The following is a 24,869-nucleotide window of genomic DNA, read 5'->3' as shown; positions in this document are numbered from 1 at the left end:
TACATATACTTTCATACTAATTTCAGAAGGCACTTATATCCATATGTGTTATATGAAGTGTACATATTACACAACAAAATTACCACATTAAGCTGGAGTATAATCATACTAGTACCAGTAATCATATTTTGATAAGTGTTTTCAAATTCTATTACCAGCTGCTGTTGTAAAAAGAGATGCCAACCATTCCTTTTATGGAATATTTGTTCCCTTCGTTCAAATATGAATAGGGCAATAGATTTATTGTATGCTTTGTTACTATTTTAAAACATTTCTATGCACAATCTGCTTTCCATAGATGGTGCCGCAGCACCTATTTTGGTTCGGGCCTGCACCTTCTTGATGTGTCATACGACAGCTACAGGCTAGCAATTGTTATTGTGAGAGATTTTTAATCTTTTTTTTTGTAAAAAAAAATATTTTCTGACATTTTTTCAAAAAGATGGATGGCATCTCAGCATAAAGAAGTATACAACACAAGCAAAATACTGTTACTGCATGATAAACCTGTATGACATTTGTTATAAAACATTTTACTACCAATCGTATCACACACATTATTCCACACATCCATAATCATGAATAAGTGAATGCTCTAAACAAGTTAGCCTTAATTTGTATTCTCTCACTGTTTTCTTTTGCTAGTTTCATCATTTTGGTTGAAGTCAAAGATGTATTACAGCAACAATTGACTCAATTACTTAAACCTCCAATGAAATCAATCCTAAAGAAGAAATACATTCTAGGAATATTTTGAAATAGGCAATCTACATCTTTCTTTTTCTTTTTTTGTAATATGAAAGCGAATTTTAGCTAACCAATAGCATGTGTTTATTCAATCCTTCATTAAAAGCAAAAAGTGGAATTCTGGGAAAAGCATGAGTTGTTTAGGAACTGAGCTTATACTATGAAATTTAATGTGGCTATTGTATACCACCTTCGAATGAAGAATTCAAATCAGATGGAAACCAGAAAATTTACCGACACTCATTAAAAAGAAAGAAATATGGCATGTAGTAGATACACATTTGATTTTTGATTAAGGTCTATTCCATACCCTTTAATAATCATACATCTTCAGGGCAAATATCTAGGAGCTCAGTGCTAATGTTGCTACCCCTCTGACAAGTGATATCTAACGGAACAGGTTTAGCAAGTCATGACCAACTCATTGGCCAAATGATTGAGTGGAGCTGTGGAGGGAACCATTGACTAAACCATTCATCTTTGATTTTGGGATTGTGAAAGAGGAGATCACTAGAATTCAAGTCACATGCAAAGCAACATGATACGTCATGTTTCTTCCTCAGATTCTTCTTCGGTATCTTCTGATTCGCTTTCATCTGCTCCTCCTTCATTATCTTCAGACTCTCTTTCATCTTCTTCGCTATCTTCTGAATCAATTTCACCTCCTTCTTCAGTATTGTCTGATACAGTTTCATCACCTTTTTCAATATCTTCTGATTAAATTTCATCTCCTTCAATATCTTCCGATTTGGTTCCATCTCCTTCAGTATCTTCTGATTCTATTTCATCTGCTTCTGTTTAAGAATCCTCATTGTCCTCTCGCTGGGTGACAAGAATTTGGACATCTGCCTCGGAAATGCTGCCATTCACAAAGGAAAAAAGCCTCCCTGATTCATTTATGTACCCCTTACCATTTTCAAGATTTCCCCTTTTCACTTTCTTTGCAACAGGCATACTTTCTTCTTTCTCTCTTTGAGATCTCTCTGTTCTTGTGTGCGACATAACTTGTCTTTTTCGCTTGTCTGCTCTCATTTCCTCTCGTATTTTCTCATTTTTTTCCTTCCCTTCTCTCTGATGTCTTGTCGTCTGGTGTTTGTAATAATCTACTTTTACATTTGGCCCTCTTGCTTTACATGTATCTTTCTCTTCTTTGGCTTCTGTTGGTCCCTCCAGATCCAATGATGGATCCTTGCTGACTTTGGGGATTTCTTTTCTAGGACTGACAGCTGATAAATCTACTTGAACAGCTGCATCCTTAGATCGAAACTCAGGAGGAAGGGCAAGGTCAACCGATGGAATTCTCCTAGACCGGATCAGCTGCTTTTTGTCAACAGTATTGGGATCAAGTGGGTAGACTCCTGTCTCCTTGAACCCAGACGTAATGTTCTGCACTGTCATTGCACTTTTGATGGGCTCCTTTAACAACTGTGGGATCTTTTTTCTTTTGACATCCCGGGAGCAACCAAGTGCATGTTCCTTCTGTACCATTTGTTCAATTTGGGACTTGAAAGACTTGTAGACAGCTACGTCAAGTGGCTGGCACATTTGGGTGTTGGGTGCTCCACGTTCCAGTACAATCACATGCTCCTCTATGGCTCTCAGAAGGAGCTGAGGATCTCCATGAGAGTCATGTCCATCCAACATTAAGAGGACAGGGTTTGCCTTTGTGCGGTCCTGTGGGCAGTACCTGAGAAAGATTTTCTTGAACCATTCAAGAATAACATCACTGTCAATAAAATTACTGTCACACATCCCATAGAGGCACCCATCAGGTCCCCCTCTGGTGAAAACGCCGCTAGGGAAAGACTCATTAAAGATGATAGCAGGAGGCATTGCTGTTCCAGAGGCAGCAGCAGTAAATAGAAGAGAAACATAATGTTTTCCATTCAAACAGGTGGACTGCATCTGACGCTTAGGGACAACTACCAACTGTGTGGACTTCTGTAGATCAACAATTACTTCATCCACAATGAAGATCCGTTCTGGTTTTGTTTGAAGATCATTACGTTCATAGACACGACGCAGAAGTTGGAAGTACTCCCCGTTATTCTCTGCTGGGGAAGACTTGATGAGGCATCAGTCCAGCTTGTCTGTACATTTTAATCGAACAATTTCATTAGCGTACATCTGACGAAAACGCAACCACCAATTGTAGCTAGGTCCTTTCGTACCGAACTTCCCCTCTCCACACTTTCTGTCCAGAATACCTGCAAACCTTATAACCTGGGTGATTGTCAATGGAATAGCATCTACTGCCATATGTCTTATAATAGCAACTAAATCTCTCTCTAACTCTTTTGAGAGTTTAAGTGCTGCTCCCATTTTAGCATGAAGAGGGACCCTGCCATGAACCCGATCGCCCAATGATCTCCTGGGGACACCATGATCTCGGGCTGCCGTTGCAATAGGTATGTTCCCCTTTACTACATCATAATATGCTGCTTCCATTTGTTCTGGCTTCCATTTCAGATAATTAGAGTTTTCTCGACCTGGCATTATTTTTATTCTGGTGACTTTTTTTCATCAATACTTAAAAATCATACAATACTCATTTGAAACACATTTGTGTTTGATTCTATTCAAAGACACAACACAACCTTACATTATGTATTAACTTAAATGAATTGAAACAGTGAACTATCGTTTCAAGGTTTTCCATTAAAAGTTTTCACATTTAATATAACTTGGATGAATGAGAAGAATTTTCATAATTTAAAAGTCTGCAATTACCTTACATAAATCCAGATTTTTCTTCTATAAATCTTAAGCAGTTCACCAATAACCTCACAGGTCTTGCGACATAAACATTCCAACAACATGGGATTGGAATTCAGGGAGAACTTTTAATTGACAGAAGAAATCCAATGGTCCACTCATATCCGAACCTATAAAGAAAGATAAAAAAACATAAATAGGATATCATTAAATTACATTTTATGCTCTTGGAGGAATATTCCTTCATAATCTTAGAAAATTCATATTCCCAATATCTATACCTTCAAATGCTTATTTTTCTGAAGGTATCTACATGTATTAATTATATACCTCTCCTTTTAAAGATGATTCATATAAAATTCTTGGTCAATTTCATGTTCCTAGGCCTTCTATGGTATTAACTAACAAAACAAAGTCCTGAAAATGTGACATACTCAAACAGAGTATGGTATTGTAAGTACATATGTTTCACATCTGTTATAGCTCTTTGTAAGCTATCTATCACTACAAGTAAGGTATGTATTAAGGAATTAGATATTACATTGAAATATATATCACAGATATCTAAATATCACAAAGGAAACCATTCTAATAAAATAAGATAAAACATATTCACAACAGAAACTCTCTAAGAACCTTTTGTCAAGACATTTTCTGAACCTTGTACTATGATTTTCCTATTTGCACGGGCCAAATTAATCCCGCTCATTTTTCTCATACAAAATTCAGTCATTCTGAACTCGTGGTAGCTATTCATGAGCGCTAATCCTGGATTGGACAACAGCGCTGGCTAGTTTCCCCTTAGACCTCGGTCACATTTACTCTACGGCGGCTATACGGCGAGTAAAAAACAGCCGTTTTGTTCATTTTTATTCAAACCACCTATATGTAGCTGGTATAAAAAATATTAAAATGGCTGTTTGCAACTCGCCGTACAGCCGCCGTAGAGCAAATGTGAACGAGGTATAAGGCATACATGAAACAGTCTTCGGATTGGCCTCATTTCTTTTCTCATGATGACTCTTAAACCTGGACTTTCAAGCTTAATACCAAAATACCTAGTCTAACCATGCTATTTTGAAAGGACAAATAATTCTGTACTTTAGATGGGGTTTATACCGATATAGACGAAAAAGAAAACAAAAAGAAAGAGGAGTCTATAAAGCTTAACCCTGGACTCAAGGTGGTACCAAACTATCATTTAGCCCCACCTATAGTAAGGGGGTTAGTGAAAATTTTGCTTCTGATAAATGCGGTAACATTTTGCTGCTTATTTTTCATGCTTTGGTGTGAATATTCCATGCATTTTGAGATGTTAGAATATAATGCCAACAGACCTATCTGACAGGATATAATGAGATAGCATCAGATATTTTTATCTGCAGATAAATTCTCTACAACTCACATAACATTTCTTCTGGTGGGCAGAGTAGTAAGAATGCACCTGTGAAGGTGTCGTGGCCGAGTAATCTAAGGCACAGGTCTGTTCTATCCCAGGCCAAAGCACCTATGTCCTTTAAGGCATTTAATCAGCAGTTCCCTAATGCTCTTTTATCCTACATTCAAATAATTGGAAATGCTTTATGCATTCTTGGTAACGGAGTGTGCACTTTTTTCCTTTTTCTTTTTTTTAAATGCCCATAAAACCTACAATGACACAAACATTTGTAATTATATATTTTTTCATGAAATGCTCCACTGAGATCATACACATGTTATTTCTGCAGTCACAATGCTTTGGGAATGACAGTGTCATGTACATTTAATTGAGTGACCCTGCCCCCAACATGGAATTAAATGTCAGCTGTTGTTTAACAGATGTTATATTGCACACCTTCTCAGTCAAACTGTCATATACATGTAAACACTTTAAACTGAGCAATACACACTTGTAAAGGATTCTGATTTCTCCTTAGAGGATTTGGTCTTCAGGCACAACTTAGTCAAAACTACACTAGTCCAATCCTCAGAATCTTAAAAAGAGGAAAGAGAAATATAACAGCAAATAACAAATATAGAGGTGAATCTGGTAATTTATTTTTTATGCACCATACACACTTCTAAAAGTTTAATAATCTTTGTATTCCTTAATTTCAAAACTACACTAGTCCAATCCTCAGAATCTTAAAAAGAGGAAAGAGAAATATTACAGCAAATAACAAATATATAGAGGTGAATCTGGTAATTAATTTTTTATGCACCATACACACTTCTAACAGTTTAATAATCTTTGTATTCCTTAATTTCATTGGTAGCAGCATGTGAACAAAATCGAAATCAAAATTCCACTGTAATATACAAATTGAGCTTTTGGTGCATGTTGGTTTCAATCGAAAAATTAAATTTGAACCATGGAAACTGACAGTAATTTGTATGGTGCAATAGAAACACATAAATCCATTAATTATAATAAGTTGGTTTTAATAAAAGCAGAAAAATTAGAGAAAAATAATGGTGAAGGTTCAACGATAATATGGGGAAGCTGCTCACATGTGATGTCACGAATTAAAAATTCATAACTTTCTCATTCTTTGATGGATTTTCAACAAACCTTCACCAATATTTTTTTCTCCTTTTTTTCTGCTTTTATAAAAACCACCTTATTATCAAGGTGAACTTTTCCTTTTTTTATTTAGGGTTGAAAAGCGTTATCAGAACCTCATCATGCATTTTACAGGATATCCGCTTTCAAAGTCATATCAATTTATTTTGTTATTTACTTTTTGTAGAATGGGCGACATTTTCAAGACGGCTGTACAGGATTGATAGAGGGAGAGAGAGACACACAAAGAGAGAGAGAATGGAAATACTGTGGAGGAATACAAGAAGGACAGGTATAAAGAAAAGAAGGATGTGATAAGGTGCGAAAGAAGAGTAGATAGAGACAGATCAGCAGAAAACAAAACAAAAGGAATTCTAGACAGCAAACAACAGTTTAAACTTCTTATTAAAAATCCAAGCAATTTTTTTTCAAACCCATTTGTGCAAAGCATAAATCTGTTATACCTCTTGACCTCTTCCATTTGATTAAGTTGCATAAGATTTCTGTGGTCCAGTGAGATTCCACTAGGCAGACTCACTTGCATACAAACAGAATATATGTCTGCTTTATTAGAATACATAAGAGCTGATACATGTAACATACCTCTGAATAATAATATATGAAAAATTTCTCCTAGCTTGCAGTCTACAGATCTGGGGTAGAATTTATGACCTCAGGTCCACTCAGCTGAATCTTATTAAAAAAAAGATAACAAAATAGAGTATCTAATTTTAATCTTAAAATGAAACAGATCAAAAGTTTTATGACTAGAATGTAACATACATGTATTAATTTGCCCCCAATAATTCTGACAACTTGAAAATTTATAATATGCAATGTTTTAAAAAGCATTGGAAAGCTCACACTTTTAAAAACAATCAATTTGAAATAAAAATTATTAAACATACAAAATTGTAATTTGTTGATGCCCTCTGCATGCAGAATTCTCTATTATAATTTGGCACGCTGAGCAAGTAAAAAAAAAATTACTTTTTTTCACTTCTAACCCCCCCCCCCCCCCCCCATCAGAAACATGGATCAACGTCACTGTGATAGGAGAGATGAATTAAGTATAACATACAAGCATTGAGAGTGTAAAATTCTAATCATTGGAACTACTGTGTGAGTAAAAAAAAAATTGACACCTCACAAATCCCCAATTCTTCAATATTGTAATATTATTTTGGTGAATGCTGGAATAACAAAATTGGAACCCCTTCATAAATTGCAAAAGAAAGTTTTAAATATGTACCAACTCCCTTTTTAGAGCTCCTTCGTGACCTTTGTTTTTTTAATCTCAATACCCTTAATATACCGGTATTATATACGATATTCATAAATTTCAGATAGCATCTGTGATGTTTCATACTATTCATACCATAATTCCTTTTAATATATCCCGTATGTTTTTAATAAATATTTCCGTTCATTGTGACAATACTCGCTCAAGTAATAAATTTCATTATCCCAAGGTTAAAACACAAATTCTCCTAAATTCATTAAGGCATTATGGCCCACGCATTTCGAATCATCTCCCCGATGGAATTAAGTACTCAACAACAATTACGTCATTTACATATAAGTTATAAAGAATGTATATAAATGAATATGCAAAATAATTTGTTTCCTTTCTCCTTGCTGAAATCTCATACATTTACCGCCCCACCCTCCCTGTGTGTTTGCTGGTGTTTGTTGATGCTGTGTGTGCATTTTTTCATTCAATGTTATTGTCATTCAATGTATTGGGAACTACTACCCACAAGTTTTTATTAACTTTTCTGTAGTTTCCAATTTTCTCTGATATTATTTGTCATTCCTGTACATATTGTATATCTATCATTTTTTTTATGCTGAGAAAATAAATAAATTTAACTGAACTGAACAATTGAAGGAAATTATATAACAATGGGAGATTTCTCCCATTGAGAAATCCTTCTTCTGGTTTTTGATGCTGGATGACAATATGAGTGGCTAAGACGGCATAATTTGATGGCTTCGTTGATGCGTTGTGAGCTTTGTAAGAGACTGTGCAAACTTGTTGCCAACAGAGCCAAGATGGGAGGAAAGGAGTGGAGATGCCAGGGGAGCATTACCTGGAAGCATGACAAAAGCTATTTGATTTTCCATCATTCGATTTGTACATGCTTCATTGATCAACATGTTACTTTTTAAAGTGTTTTTTTTTCCTTGGTATATCTTTTATGATTGTGTAATATGATTATCGATTGGTTGTAATTTTTTTGCTTATATTTCATCTGTATAATATTGTACTTTGCCTTTGTTTATACTGTGCACTGGATTTTTCAGTCTTTGGACTGTTTTGCCAGTTTTCTTATTGAATAAATACCAAACTACAAATGTTCGCAAATTGATGTTCGGGATTTGTTGGTCTTTAACCGAGAATGGATACTTGGATCCTCCCTACATCGCTGCTTCATCGAAGCTGGGATGAATTACAAGCAAACGGCTGTGCATGGATTGGGCGAATTTGCTCCGGGAATTAACAAGGAAATATGTTGAAGATCTCTGCTACGAATGAGGTGAAATAAAGCTTAATGGCCACGTCGAGATTGACGAGAGTATGTTCGGGAGGAGGTGTAAGTATCATCGTGGTGACCTCAGAGGGCAAAAGGTGTGGATTTGGGGATGGTGGAGAGGGCCAGCAACAGGATAATATTGTACCCCGTTGACAAAAGATCGAGACGAGGAAACACTGATCCCACTGAACGAGCGTCACGTGGAAGGAGGTGCTACAATATACACAGACGAATGGAGGGGCTATTCCTCTTTGAATGAAAGAGGGTAAATCAACACTTCACTGTTGAACATAAGAGCTCATTCAAACAAGTATACCAAGATCTTGCAACAGGGGAAAAGACTGTGGTCCATACAAACACAATCGAGGGCTCGTGGAAAATCGCTAAGGAGCATTTAAGGCGTATCAATGGAACAGCATTGGCAACTTTGAAGGACATCTGAGCGAGATAATCTGGAGAAATAGAGTTATCATGGGAAGAGGTAACATCCTGGAGGCAATGTTTTCTCTCATCACTCAGTATTACACCCTCCATTGCAAGCCGTCCCTTGAAGTGCACCAATCCCTGTTCGACTCCTGGTCAGCTAAGCAGAAAGAAGACCAAGTGATAAGGAAAGATGAGGCAAACATGAACCTCCAATTGGACCCACCAGCATCTGCAAGCATTTCCAGTGTACCTGATATGCCTGATGACCATGGCCCTTCCACTTCTTACCATCAAACTCTTGCATCTCCCATCCCAGCTTCTCCAACCACCCCAACGATGCCGGAAGATACTTCTGTCAAACGCCACTGTATTTTTCCTCCTCATTGCATTCCAAAGTCGAGGAAATCTGTCACAAGCCATGGGTCAAAATCACGAGGCAAGAAGAAACCAACAAAGAGCGTTAGGACCGGTACTCTCCTCCATCCATATGGATTTAAGCGAATAATGATGAGGAAACAAGCAACTACAGTTGCTAAGCAACCATCTTACGGAAAGTCAGACTTCCAATGGTCATCTTCAGACAGTGACTTCCAATAATAATCAGAGAGGATCAGTTATTGATTAATAATTCCATGATTGAACTTTGCAAAGAAATCAGTTTTCTTCATAGTGTTCATTGTTCAGCATTTTTAACCAAACTGGATTATCTTGATAAACAATTGGACTTTTATGACATTACTGATCACAACTTTAACAAAAAAGGTAAGCCTCTGCCAATTTCCTCAATAAAATTATATTTTGAATAATTTCTTCTGATAACCAGATCTTCAATTTTTCTCTGTTGTCCAAGGTCAGTACAAAGAAAATAATAATCCATAATAATCATTTGCAATGACCTCAATTCATGTTTCTGTCATACTATGTCTCTCCTTTTCTCAGTTTGGGCGGAAAGAAAACTTAATTTTCTATATAAAACAAGTGGAATGCCTCTGGCCGTCTCACCTGCATCACGCGATTCAATATAGCAGCAGTGCTGATTTTGAAAACTACTATAACTCGCACAAGATGTTCAGTGATACTTGGTTACTCTTATTTCCACGTTTTATGAACTAGACCAATACACTTATAGAGATATGATGGCAATTCAACAAATACCCCCAACGTGGCCAAAGTTCTTTGACCTTACATGACCTTTGACCTTGATCATGTGACCTGAAACTCGCACAGGATGTTCAGTGATACTTGATTACTATTATGTCCAAGTTTTATGAACTAGACCAACACACTTTCAAATTTATGGCTGTAATTCAACAAATACCCCAATTTGGCCAAAGTTCATTGACCCTAAATGACCTTTGACCTTGATCATGTGACCTGAAACTTGCACAGGATGTTCAGTAATACTTGATTACTATTATGTCCAAGTTTCATGAATCAGATCCATAAACTTTCAAAGTTATGATGGTAATTCAACAGATACCCCCAATTCGGCCAAAGTTCATTGACCCTAAATGACCTTTGACCTTGGTCATGTGATGTGAAACTCATGCAGGATGTTCAGTGATACTTGATTAACCTTATGTATAAGTTTCATGAACTAGGTCCATATATTTTCTAAGTTATGATGACATTTCAAAAACTTAACCTTAGGTTAAGATTTTGATGTTGATTCCCCCAACATGGTCTAAGTTCATTGACCCTAAATGACCTTTGACCTTGGTCATGTGACATGAAACTCAGGCAGGATGTTCAGTAATACTTGATTAACCTTATGGCCAAGTTTCATGAACTAGGTCCATATACTTTCTAAGTTATGCTGTCATTTCAAAAACTTAACCTCAGGTTAAGATTTGGTGTTGACGCCGCCGCCGCCGTCGCCGCCGCCGTCGCCGCCGCCGCCGTCGGAAAAGCGGCGCCTATAGTCTCACTCTGCTATGCAGGTGAGACAAAAATGGATGACATTGTCAATACTAAAATTCAAATTTAAAAAGTCTTTGTATTTTTTTTTCAGCCCATGCAGGTTGATGCTATTTGGAGTTTTTACAGTGTTGGCGTTGGACTTTGACTTCATGTTCCATATTTATTGTTGCCCCCTCTCTCCTTTATTGACTTCCCGTTGGAAATCACACAAACAGATGACATCTGCATTTCGCCAATGTTCCAATTTTAAAATAGTGTGAACGTACTTGTTATGTTGATATCCGAGTTCATTTTTTATCTACATACGTTTTTTATTCTCCAATAACCAATGATTTTATTTCTAAAATGCACAATGTACTTTAAAAATGAAAATTAATTCTACAGAGCACCCCATAATAAAAACCAGCAAGTAGCGAGCTATGTGTACGTATTATCATTGAGGAGAAAAGCACATTTTGTGGCATGTGCTGTCTAGATTCCAAACATTGTAAATTTCACACCTCGGAGAGATGGAGTAGCTCCATGACTAGTGCATCCCGCAATGCAGCTATAGCGGGACCGGGTATGGCACCTGTTTGGTGTTCAGAGTGTTATTTATTATGTACCAGGAAATTGAGTTTGACATGGATTTATTCTGTAATGCAAAATTGTGTTATACAAAACAAACAATTAATGTTACAGGATAACCTGTACACAAGTCATAATTTTTCATCAAATAGGCAAATGCCTCTTATTATTTTTCTCTAAATTTGTCTAGGTCAACGTCATTGGGAGTTTTGTTGGTGTTTGGATTTATTGAGTGCTGGATTTTTCTGACCAGGATATTTGCAAATTGTAAGTTTTTCTTTATTAGTAATTGTCATAAATCATTGTCCAGATTTCCTTATCAAATTCTTACTTGGTCAAATCAACTTGCTGTCTTCTTATCTCCCCTGCCAGACTCTCTCCCTCTCTATTTTCCTGAACGATACAGTCGCCTGTTTTGAAGCCATAATCTCCCTGAATTCACTTCGTAAGCATTTGAATCCTTTTCACTGGTACATTCTCCTAAAGCAACGAAAATACAGGGTAAAGGTGCGTTTTCAGTTTATCCCAACAATTTTCTCAAAATATCAGTCTGATATAAAGTTTGCTTCGTTTGACAGATATGAAATTGTTTTAAAGTGTATTTTGATCAATACATCACTAATTCTAATAATTCATCATCTGTAACTATTAATATTCATTTATTCAACAGCATATTCCCCAAATTTTGAAGCCCTGCCGGATAGCATTCTTCATCTACCCCTGGCATCGTCCGTATCATTCTCATTTCAAGATGTCTGAGTCAGTTTAACGCAAAGCAGAGTCTCATCAATATTTCAAAATTGATGATTGATCTTTTCATTTTTCAATATATATATATATATTTGATTTATTTAGTAGGCCTATACAATTATGAGTGTTAATTCTTAAAAGGGAAGTTTATTGTGTTGTATGAATGTAAAATCAGATACTTTAATAGCCCCCCCCCCCCCCCCCTTGCGGCAAGAACTATCAAATTTGTACGCATGAGGACTTTTTGAGACAGTCTATCCATGGTTCCCTTCCCGGGGTAACCTTCATTAATTTGCCTTCAAGATGATTGTGGATTGTTTGAAGTGTCCACTAATAAAACAGTGAAATTAAAGGAGAATGAAACCCTTGAAACCAGCTGAATCCATATCAAAGAGAAAAATCAAAGAAACATATTGTTGAAAGTTTGAGGAAGATTGAATGAATAATAAGAAAGTTATGAGCATTCGAATATTGAGATCACTAGTGCCATGTAGATCCTCCCAACGGCAATGCGACCAAGATCTGTGATATCACACACGTACAACTCCCTCATTACTTTAGTACTTATTTCACTTATATTCTCACTTTTATAGAGTCTATCACAAGGTGAGGTGTTCTCTTTATGAGATGACAAGTACAGAGGTTTCACAACATTATATCATTGATGAATCGTTTGTCATATGATTAGAATGAGCAAAAAGAGATGTTTTGGGGTATATTTTCAGTGTCCAAATGGGAGAGTTGTACGTGTGTGACATCACAGATCTTGGTCGCATTGCCAATGGGAGGATCTCCATAGCATTAGTGATCTCGACATTCAAATGCTCATAACTCTTTTATTGCTAGTCCTATTTTACTCAAAGTTTTGTTGATCTTATTCTTTGATTTTTCTGCTTTCACAAAAGCTAACTTGCTCCAAGAGTTTCATTCTCCTTTAAGGTAATTAATGTTTATATTATTATTTTTTGATGGGGGAGTGCCTCACGAAACTCTGAAATGGGGGTCTAAGGAATTGACTAAAAGGGTAAAGTACAGGGTCTTGGGAAATATATACCGCGCGGTGTGAAAAACAGGTTCCACGGAACAGGATCGCAGCACTGTGCATGTGCTTGCCATGCATGGAGCGGCTACTAGTTAAGGAGTTGCGAAGCCATACATGCATCCTCTCACATGCGGTGCTCGCGCTTGACAATTAAATTTGCATTTGTGCCTTCAAAAATATAATTGTGCATAAACGTAGACCTGACAGGTAATTTGTCCAGTGCCTCAACTATACCACTTAGCATATTACCAACAACAGACCGCCCAGACTTAGTCATATAAAGGCCAAGAGTAAAAGAAATATCCATATAATTTACAGTTCCGTTCGAGATGAACATGACCAATAGTCACCGGTACAAGGTGAACAAGTACACACCCTTGGTAAATGACTTAAGACACTCTGGATACAAATGTACTTTATGGTGTTTCGAAGTAGGTTCACGAGGCCACATTTCCGAAGAGAATAAAGCAACGCTCAAAGCCATGTTCCAATTGGTCAATGTAAAGAACTTGAAAGGTCAAATCAAACACATATGCCAGACATTAAGTAAACTAGCTCTTGTAACGTCTTATGGTATCTACAACACACGAAATGAACCACAATGGAACGTCACAGGGTATATGTCAATCCCGGACCAACTAATTTTGAAACAGGAGGCACCCCTGAATTTATATAAAATGTACTATCAGTCACCTATGATGGTGACTGTCCGATATGCTAGTCTCGAACAGAACTGTCGTATCATGTCTAATTGTTGATGGGAAAACAAAATTAATGTATTATGAATTAAGTATTACTATTGCTTAATGAAGAACTCATACACAATTCTTAGCATGTTGAGATATCATTATAATAATATATACTGTAGAGTTATACATTTGCCGTAGAACATAATTTTTGTTTATTTATTAATAACTAGCTGTTTATCAAATTTTGAATGTGCAACAATGAAATATACCATTAATTTTCTTGTCTAATTTAAGATACGTTAATATTACCGGTATAATTATGTCCAAAACAAATTATCCTTGTACATATCAACCATTTTCTACAATTGTAAATTTAATAGGCCTACTCCACTCCATATAACTTATTACAACATATGAATGTATTATAAATTAAGTATTATTATTGTTTAATGAATAACTCATACACAATTCTTAATATGTTGAAATATCATTATATTAATATACTTTTTTTATTGTTATAGAATTAATACGTACTCTCTTATTCAAATTAGATCTTTAAAAGTTTCATTTTCTATTTCATGTATGTATCTTTGTATGGTATTATTATTGTATGTATGCCATGTATGTATTGTCTATGTATTACACCCTGCCAATGGCACAATGATTATATTGTTAAAGTTCTGTGCCATGGACCTGGGTTGAATGTATAACTTCTTTGACTAATATAAAGATGAAACATATTGGTAGGTGTTCGAAGAGGTCCTAAGTGGCTTATAACACGATCATGACGATATGGCCCCCATGTGTACAGCAATACATTTGACTGCCCCCCCCCCCCCCTGGGTAAATTTGTATTAGGTGCTCAGACATGAATGGAGCCCCCCTTCAATACAGGTCCCCCTCCTCCTTATCCCCACTCCAATTGACCTACCAATGTAAAGCTTAGAATCTCTATTTTCATCTGATATTACTAAGATTATTCCTCATTCACGCATGAGTGAGCAAAAACAATTTGAAGGATACCAAAAACTCATTTGGCGAGGGGTATCTGAATTTCAAAAAGAAAATCACATGCTTAAAAAGTTCAATATCTGCTCTTTAATTTGATATCTTGGCTTCATGACCTAGGCTTTTACGGTAAGCTTAATCACAGAAAATGGTCATCATGAAGTAAAAAAGTTATGATCCCTCGAAACCAGTCGAAACAATGGTTGTATTTCCATAATTTCATTAAATAAACGTGTTTTCACCGGTTTAATTCCCACAGAAGCTATCGCACGGTAACAAAAGACAATGCATGGCTGATAGTCAACAAAACGGAGTCGAGTGAGTTTGAACGCTAGCCTGTAAAACCTCTTCATTTTATGAAATTATTGAAATTCAAGCCTTATTTCAAATAACCAGAACTTTATTATTTCTTGAACATTTTCTGTTATTGAGGTATGAAATTAAAGAGCAGATATTGAACTTTTTAAAAATGTAGTTTTCTTTTTGAAACCCAAAATACAGCCCGCCAAGTGACTTTGGCATGCCGTGACTTTTTGGTATCCACTTTTCAATTTTGTTTTTGCTCACTCATGCGTAAATGAGAAATAATGTAAGTAATTTCAGATGAAAGAGGGGATTCTAAGCTTTACAATGGTAGTTCATTTGTCTATTGTATTTGTCATTAAGTTATGATAAATCTTGGTTTCGAGTTTTGTGGGACGCACTGTAATACAGTATACCCAGTTGTTGTGTGTCCAGACGATCAATTTTAGAAAGTCATCAATTTTTAGTATGGTCAGTTCCTCCATGTCTGCGTGGTCTCCCAAGTCTGCGCACCCGCGTATCTGCGCGATTCTAGTAAAAGAAGATACGCAACGAGCACGAGCAACTTTACACATGCAATACATAGACAGGTATTCATTAAAAAATCCGACTCAAAATGGTGGAAAAATAATGAATTCAGGGCATTTCATGTGACGGGCTCAAAATGCAGCCTTTGTCATCAAAATCCCTGAATCGTGTGCAAAGTGAATGAGTGCGCAGACATGGGGTATCTCTTTTTTTTCAATCTGAAAATGACTGCCCGAGGTTTTTTCAAGAAAATCTTATATTTTCTTTCATTTTTTAATGAGAAATTTGGTACACTTACTCTTAATAATATAAGGAACACTATTAACCAAAAGATTTTGTGAAATAAGAAGAAATTCATGTTAAATCTTAACTCAAATTGTTAGGTGCGCAGACTTGGGGCCCACCATCATACAAAATATTAGGAAATATTAGAACAGAATAGAACTAGAAGATGACTACAACTATTGAATTCATATTTTTAGTGTAATCCAAAGACAAAACAGAAGCAAGGCTTCAAAAATATAAAGTGTCCGGAGTCCGGACACCCGATCCCCCATCTATTAATAGGGCGGCCAGGGCAACAGTTCCCTCAACTCAGTCAAATGATGTTCGTGCAGGCTCCACTCCACTTCACTACCGCTACACTACTCGGGTAGGTGGAGCGTAGTGTAGCTGTAGTGAAGTGGAGTGGAGCGCTGCACGAACATCGCTCGAGGTAGGGTAGGTGGAGCGTAGAGTGGCACTAGTGAAGTGGAGTGGAGCCTGCACGAATTTCGCTCGGGGTTCGTTGAGGTAGGCAACAGTCAAAGTCTGACTGACTCTGACGTCTACAAGTAAAGGACCATCTTATGTTATTCTCCTTTCCACATGTCACTTCATTCTTTGTTGACGTAAATTAAGAAAACATGATTGATCAACTTACGTAAGCTAAAAATAGATGCTTGTGAGTCCGTTTCCTCTGCATCTGGAGCCCGGGATCTGGAGGCGGAGTGTTACACAGCGGCAGCCCGAACACTTCGAGCGAAATCTGCTCGGCGCGCGTACAGCTACGTACGTCGGGGCGGCCGGCTAGCTAGATCTAGACGACTGACTAGCTCGGTGCTTGCATGGCAATCCACCTCGATCGCCACCCCCCCCCCCCCCCCCAAAAAAAAAAAAACTATTAAAATTAAGGAGAGGAGACCAAAATAAACGAAAAAGAAGAAAACAAGAATTTAAAAGCGTACCGGTATAAAAAAATTTCATGAATATTTTTAACAGGGAGCTGCATGCATGCCCTAACGTTACATGTTTATAGACATATACCGTATGTGCACTAAGAGGGGCATGTAAAAAAATCACAATCAGATGTTTATACATATTTACTCATTTTGGGGCTGAAAAGCCACAACTTCCACCCCACCCCCATAGATGGCCAATGTATTATAAAGGTTGCATAGAAGTTGCTATGTAGCGGGGGGGGGGGGGTAAGACAGAATTGTTTTGTATTTCACCGGGTTATTTCAGTATATATATGCAAATTTGATGCATGTATTTTTATTGTTCCCTCAAATAGGGTGTCTACGGTAATCGATTGATGAAAAATATTTTTTTCAAAAGCTGGTGGAAAGAATTTCAGACATTACTGTTTACAATTAGTCTGATGCAAACAAAGGGAAAAGGTGCTTGAATTATTCTTTTGCTATTACCTGTTGTGTTTTTCATTATTCTTTTCTCTCTTGTTGATTTTACACCTGAATTTGTACCATACTTAAAATTTGATCACTCTTAAAGTACGATTCAAATGGCTTAGGATGTGAAATTTACAGTGCTTTATTTATGAAATCAGTGTGTTCCATTTGCTTGTGCACAGAGTCCTGAAAATTCCTGTGACCCCTTGTCCCATATTCTTTGTAAGACCTGAAACAAAAATTCTTGACAGAAGAACTTCACATTTTCTGCAGTTTTGTAGTATGAAGTATTACAGAGGTCAATGAATATTTTTTTCTTGAACTTAACTTTATTGAAAGAATGCATTTTGGCCCCGTAGTGGCAAATAAAGGCTTAAACATATTTCAGTCTTTAGAATTCGAATTTGGCATCTTGCGCTCTCTGTCTGTAATGTTTTTATTCTTTATTTTAAAATAGCCCTTTCAGCATTTACTTTACAAATTTAACAGTTGAATATTACAAATCTGAAAAGATTATCTCCTGATATTTCCAGCCCATTTCTTGCTTGAGAAGGGATCTTCCATAAAGAAAATTATGCAGCTATTTATGATTGGGTACCTGATCAAAATGATTTTTTTTTTGTAAAATTGGTAAATTATCCAATAGAGAACATTTTCACTTTATATCACTCATATCACTGCCTTCCTTAAATTGATAAATTCGAATAGTGAACACATTTTTGGTGGATTTACTCAAACTAAACTAGCTTTATTTCCCCCCAAATAAATCCAATTCCTTACATTATATGAATGTGTCTGTCGTTAAGTTTGTTATAGTGTGTTTGTTATGGAATAAAAACATAATTCACTTTGGCCGTGATCCTCCCAACTAAAATAAAAAAATACCTGTATATTTTTTCTATATTTTGTATAAAACCACTTCTCAAGTATCAAATGAGATACAAATTTCAGGATATAATCTTTGTATCTTTTCAAATATGTAGGCAATCACATTTGTAAGATAATTACTGATCAAAGGGAGCTTTTCAGAATAGAAAATTGAAAACATTATTTAACATTTACCAAAATTTATGAATTTATGAAATTATGAATTGTACTCATGGAAACCTGTATAAATAGAAACCAGGGCCCCGTCTTACAAAGAGTTACAATTGATCCAATCAGCCTCAAGTATATGGAAATCCATTAATGTCATAATTTTTCTTTAGGAAATTTGCACGAGGTCCTTTGAAAACAAAGAGAGGCATATTGAATTGTCAAGAAAACAGTGAATGTATGAATATACATCATATCTTAAAAAAAAATAACAGACATGTATTTTAGATGTTGACATTGCTGGCTTGCCATAGTTGTGGTTGATTGGATTAATCATAACTCTTTGTAAGATGGGGCCCTGTACTGGGCCAACTGAAAACACCTTCTGTGAGCTCTAAATATCCCAATTTGAATAATAGGTGACTTTGTGTTTCATCATTCCTTAAATAATAAACAATTCAGGACTGACATGGTAAAACATAACAAAGAGACATCTCAAAATTAGCTTGCATTTCAAGACTTGTTTACTATTTAACCACAAAAAGAAATTATCATATTTATTTTTCATTACAGGACAATGTCCTCAAAACATACATAGAACAACACTATACAAAACTCAAATAAATCTTCTTTTTTTTCTTCTTTTTAACATATCCACGTAGTAACTTTTCATATTTTACACAATGTACAAACTGAAAACTCATAAGATATATGACAAGCACTCCTTATATATATTCAACATCATTTAATGACACAAGGACTTAAACTGAATTCATTTCTTATTTGGCACCTACAAAAAATGTCCATAACTAGATCAAAACAGGGTCAAACATGGAAACATTCAAATCAAGTATCACAACTTTACCATCATTTTTCACAATTTGAAATACATTTAAAACTCAAGGAAGCATAAAATTATAATTTTGATGCAAACATAAACATGACAAAACAGTCTTTCATTATTCAATTAACTATTGGTTTGTTCCATTCTATCAAAATCCATGTTAATTGTAAGTTGGCAAACAATTAAAATCATAGCTCAATATGCAAGTTCCTTCTTCTTTCAAATCAATGCAAATTAGATTGGATGCAAACAACTGCCGAATCCTGCTTGGAACTTCATGGAAATAATTTGATTTAATCTAAAATGATGAAGCACAATATTCAGATTCATGAAATTATAAAAAGGATCACATTGGCCTTAATCCTTGCAATTATATTCTTTTCAGTACTGTTAGGGATTTAAATCACATGTTGTTTTAAACTGAAAATTAACAACTTTTCTTTGACATAAACAGAAATGTTCATGTTGCATGGGATAATAAATACAAGGGTAATGAAAATTACTCTTAACATGAAAATACAAATTAAATCACTTTAAGGTACATTTTCCTCAATCAAACCAAGTAAATCTTGCATCAATTTCAAACAAATTGTTATAGACACTAAAACGTGCAATAAATTTATTTTTGAGAAAAAATGTCTGCAGAGCTGAAAATGACATCTCATTTGGGGGCAACTATTTCTGATTGTAAAAGAGACATACATTGTCAACTCTTTTTACTCAACATCAATGTTTTAAAGGCAATTTGGATCTCTAATGAATACAGTTCAATTGTTGTGCCTGCATCTCAATGCACAGCTCATAACAAAGTAGAAATATTTGGAGCCTGTACAAAGCCGCATGCTTCTAGCATATACGTTGCAATCCTCACGAGAGGGTTGCCCTCACACACAAAGTAAAGCACATTTCTCATATTTACAAAACACCAGCTTCTCTGCATTCCAAGGGGAAAGCAAAAAAAAAATACATGACTTATGAATCAACAGAACAAAACAAAAGCATGGTAATCTACAAAATGAATGAGTATTTACATGATAGAGCATTGAAAATCAATGCTATAAGCATACAACTCTGTGTTATTTACAAATACTGAACAGCGGCATCATATTCAATGCTCCAAAGCCACACCAACTTTCACCATTTTGATTCAGTCTCAACCAAAAATACCTCGGCTATGAACACGAAGTTTCATGTTTGATGTACCAATGATCTTGTGACTGCTTTTCTGGTGTGCTTGGGAGATTTATAACCAAATACACATATCCATAAAACCTTCTACTATAATCTACAGGTCATTTCCTCTTTCAAAATAGAATGTTTGATATATGTGATTCAATAGCAAACAAAATTATAAGTCACATCTAGCCAACACTAACAAAATATCTGTGCTGAACTTCAACATATAAAAAAGTCACAGCTTTTAATTGTTCCACATGAACACAGGACAAAAGGAAATACAAAATACACTGCTAAAGTAGTCTGAGATTCATAGAGTAACAAAACATTTACAGAAATTATACATGGAATGCTTAAAATCCTGTGCAGGTTCAACTTCAAACATATGAATAATTGCAATCATAATCAGAGTATAATATATGAATTAACATCTTCAAGTTCTCAACAAAATCATAATGATTTACATTATTACACATCAATGGGGTTTAACTTTTTACGGCACTGGAAATAAAAAGAATTGTCTTATATAACAAACTTATTACAAAACATAAATATATCTACAAACTTTTATACTCATTTCACGAGGCACTAATCAATTCATACATACAAACATTTACATAATATACAACATAATCAAATTACAAATGCACATACAACATGGAACACAAAACAGTGTAACACACTTTAAATCATCTTCACTAAACACATAAAGTGTAATAAAATATTATCTTTTTACCTGTTTATGTCACAATGTGAAACAGGGATGTCTTTTTACAATGAACAAATATAAAGACTACTTAACTGTTACAACACGATGTGAAACACTCAAACTAATGGCTGAATCACTCGCATGTGCTCCTACCGCTTACATCACACATCCAAAACATTTTCTCCCTTGTCTGTAATAATGAACAATGAATTGCAAATACTCTACAAGTGATAAAGCATTTGTACCCTCTCATGATTGTATTCCATTTTCATTATTTGGTTAAACCAAAAAACCAAGATGCATTCATGGCACCAAGTCCTTTTCAACCCTTGAATGAAATAAACTGACGAGTAAAATCACCTGAACATTATTTCCCACACATATTGACATTGTAAAATGGAAAAACCACTAGTGTTGCTTGTTTTGTATCTTTTCTACAATGTACATTCGAGCCTCAAAAGCACATGATAATGGCAACTGCAAACAGCAATTGTGTTAACTACATACATGTATATATGATGTATTGAACAGACAGAAAAGGAGAACTTATTCTTCATATAACAAAAATGTCTATTATAAGCACAAATTTATTTCAAATGCACAGAATACTGTAGACTTCTAGACGTAGTGTCAATATAGACCAATGTACAGTATATTGTATAGGGTGTACATTAACTTTAAAAATCCTAATTTTCATATACTTTTTACAGGAAAATATTCAATAAGTGACCTCAAAACAAGATATCGCCTGAAAATGATTTATTAGCATTTGAATGAAACCTTGCTCAGATTTCTATGACCATGGATTGCTGAAAAATTGTGGTTAAAAAAATGAACAAAATGGTAGGCAGTTCACTTCCACTGCACATTAACAAGGTGAATCATAAGTGTGTACCCTGGAACAATACGATTGTTAAAAATGCTTTGCCAACACTGCTTTCACAAAGCACCATCTTTATGTTTTTCTAATGAAATTTTGTAATATTTTTTAATTTAAAGGTTTTTAATTAAGGACAAAAACAAATAGTAAGATGGGAACCATTGCAATTTTTTTTTCTTTCTTTCAATTTTAAGTGTACATTGTATTGATATGTTCAAAATATAAGTGAAAGACAAGGGAAGTTTGCATGTCATTTTCCAAACAATGGTGTTAATTGCTGTGAGTGTCTTGAAACCTAATCAAGGTATATTCAAATACACTTTCAATTGATATAATTCTTATTGTCACTGTATGAATATCTGTCCTCATTAAAATATAAGAAAACTGGATTTCCCCTTTTTTGGTACACCTTGTAATTTACCATGTTATACTTGCATGAAGTGTAATACTGAACATATATACATAGTATACATATCATGTTATCCAAGGTTCTTCATTAAATCATTCAGCCTATCAAGAAACTCACAAATTCAGATATGTAAAGATAGATATGTAAAGTTATGATTAGCATTATAAACAAATGGATATGAAGTACCAAAAGTGCATCTTGCAAGTATAGTAAACAGAATGCTGGCCATTGCTTTCCCTTTAATTCACCAAATCATTGGTTTTCATATCTTTCAATAATTATGAACGATGCACTGCTCCCTTTGTAGTTATCATTCATTTTATTTCTTGCTTTTTTAAAAGAAATGTATTAATTAAACTGAAATTAATTAATAGGTGTGAAAGCTTTACTTGATTTCTTAAAACAAAGGTTAAATGTTCTTGTATTTTAAAAATTGTGGCTTATTATATGGCAAAAAAAATGGCTCTAATATCTATTTTTTTTTCATGATGTTATGAATAACTTTACAAACTGATTCATAAAACTATTTACATCAGTATAAATGGCAATCTAACAGCAATATACTTGAACATTAACAACTTGTTATTAAACAGTTGTGCAGCACATTGGTCTTTTATAGTTTTGCAGGACACTTTATGAAACATTTCCAAGGGAATAGCAATAATTTCAATGACTTTTGGGGATAGTGACTGATATCATCATTGCTCATGTGGAAATTATTAATTAATTTCCATCACCTCTATCTCTTGGTTAAATCTAACTCTTCTCTTTACCTAAATCTTCAACCTCAACCTAAATCTAACCTTCAACCTAAACCTAAACCAAAATGAAACCAAACCCCGCATAGGCTCCGGTGACAGCTGCTCCATAATCACACAAAACAAACCCCTATCTACTACCAAGGAAATGTCACTAAACATCTCCATATAAAATCTAAGCCTAACTAAAAACCAGTCAATAAGATCACAACCCTTGTCTTTGGCAACAACAACAACAAAAAATTACTGGAAATGTCACAAATTTTAAATCCTGAGCCCTATCCAATTCACCAAAATGCATTAGCCAATCAAGATCATTCTTACATGAGAATCAGAACTGTTACTTCAAATTTGTGATTTGTCCTTGGGCAACGGTTCATAAATCCTGTTAGCACTGACAATATGTCATTAACTGACAATTACACTGGAACTAAACATGCTATCTGGAAAAAGGTTCATCATGCATTAACAGGGCCTGGTACTTTTCAGTGAATGTGATATCTCATTTTAATAGATGCTACCACTTAACATGCAGTTACTTGATAGAGATCACAGACCCTCTTGCATAAGGGCAGCATCAATCAACACTTAAAATGTCAAAGCTCACTAAACTAAACTGAATAATATGGACAAATTTGAAGGTCATGAATTGATGGAAAGTAGACCAGAAACTATGTATTGGATGAAAATATATTTACCTCAGGAAAATGAAGCAGGGCATTTCAAATAGTGAAGTGTCTGTCTAATTGATATAGGTGTGAAGCTGTCTGCAACAGATACATCTTTGACAGCCGAAGTCTGACTTATTTCAACGCATCATCAGACAACTCTAATAGCAATCATCCTACAACCTGTTGCTGCTGTTGCTGTCTCTCCAGCTCTTCAACACTCATGATCTTCTGTCCACTGGGGATAGCTGGTGGCATCTGATTGATGGGTTGCTTGAGTAGGTCAGGACCAAACCATTTGGCCAGGTGATTGACTGGGGACCGCCGGTTATCTATGCCCCCGCTAACAGGGGGTAGTGATGGGTGATTGTGATGGTGACCCATCATGGGATGTTGTAAATTGCGACCTGGTTGCTGCTGTGGTTGTTGTTGCTGTGATGTGGGTGGATGAGAAGCCTTGCTGTCTTGGTGTTGCGGGTGATGTTGAGCAGTGTGGGCTGCTTGGTGGCGTTGTTGCTGCTGGAATAACTCTGTAAACACCAAAAGTACATTCAATCAATCAAATGTTTGTAAAAGTTGAAGTGTTAAGTAAGTTAAAGTCCAACTTGAGTATATTTTATTTTTCACTGATGTATAAATATTACACAAATTTTGTATATCAACGAGCAGTACAAATGCCAGAAATTATCATAATCATCATTTGTAAAGAGTTTAAAGGTAAATGCTAGTTTTGGTAACGATATCAAAATGAGTTTGTACAGAATCCAACGTAATGACCACCAAAGTGTCTGTTTGTATGAATAAAACGTATGTGCCAAAGGATTCTGGAAGAAATTGTGTAATTGCTGAGAAATCAGCAAATAAGCACATGATTCGGGTAGAGCGTCGGGCCCGACGCCCAAAGCAATAACTATACACTGTCCCACGTGTGCTTATCTGTGTTGGG

General features: G+C 35.4%; 2 protein-coding genes across 8 annotated transcripts in view; both read right to left on the bottom strand.

Annotated features, from left to right (window-relative positions):
* Positions 1-778: 778 nt before the first annotated feature.
* Positions 779-16,855, bottom strand: LOC129254752 (uncharacterized). Of its 4 annotated transcripts, XM_064110537.1 has the most exons (5): positions 16,697-16,841; positions 11,786-11,934; positions 6,608-6,697; positions 5,352-5,435; positions 779-3,632 (listed from the first exon to the last, which is right to left on the bottom strand). In XM_064110537.1, exon 5 carries the CDS (start codon positions 2,650-2,652, stop codon positions 1,546-1,548), a length of 1,107 nt encoding a protein of 368 aa, XP_063966607.1. In that variant the 5' UTR covers positions 2,653-3,632; positions 5,352-5,435; positions 6,608-6,697; positions 11,786-11,934; positions 16,697-16,841; the 3' UTR covers positions 779-1,545. The 4 variants fall into 4 exon arrangements, with proteins under 4 accessions (XP_063966607.1, XP_063966610.1, XP_063966603.1 ...); XM_064110540.1 differs by lacking the exon at positions 11,786-11,934 and having other exon boundaries at positions 16,697-16,855; XM_064110533.1 differs by lacking the exon at positions 5,352-5,435 and having other exon boundaries at positions 16,697-16,816.
* A 2,125-nt stretch (positions 16,856-18,980) lies between these two features.
* The window catches only part of LOC129254753 (trithorax group protein osa-like), a 29,428-nt gene continuing 23,539 nt past the window's right edge, over positions 18,981-24,869 (bottom strand). For all 4 annotated transcript variants that reach the window (XM_064110515.1, XM_064110512.1, XM_064110521.1 and 1 more), the window contains exon 21: positions 18,981-24,453. In XM_064110515.1, the coding sequence (XP_063966585.1) occupies positions 24,095-24,453 (359 nt within the window). In that variant the 3' untranslated portion in view covers positions 18,981-24,094. The remainder of the gene's footprint in view (positions 24,454-24,869) is intronic.

The sequence above is a fragment of the Lytechinus pictus genome, chromosome 2 (assembly GCF_037042905.1).
Source record: "Lytechinus pictus isolate F3 Inbred chromosome 2, Lp3.0, whole genome shotgun sequence".
In the NCBI taxonomy this organism is placed as follows: Eukaryota; Metazoa; Echinodermata; class Echinoidea; order Temnopleuroida; family Toxopneustidae; genus Lytechinus; species Lytechinus pictus.
This window is presented reverse-complemented; position numbering and strand designations above follow the sequence as displayed.

Coding starts and splice junctions, on each gene's coding strand:
- LOC129254752 (XM_064110540.1), bottom strand. CDS start 2,652: ATGCAGTCCACCTGTTTGAATGGAAAACATTATGTTTCTCTTCTATTT.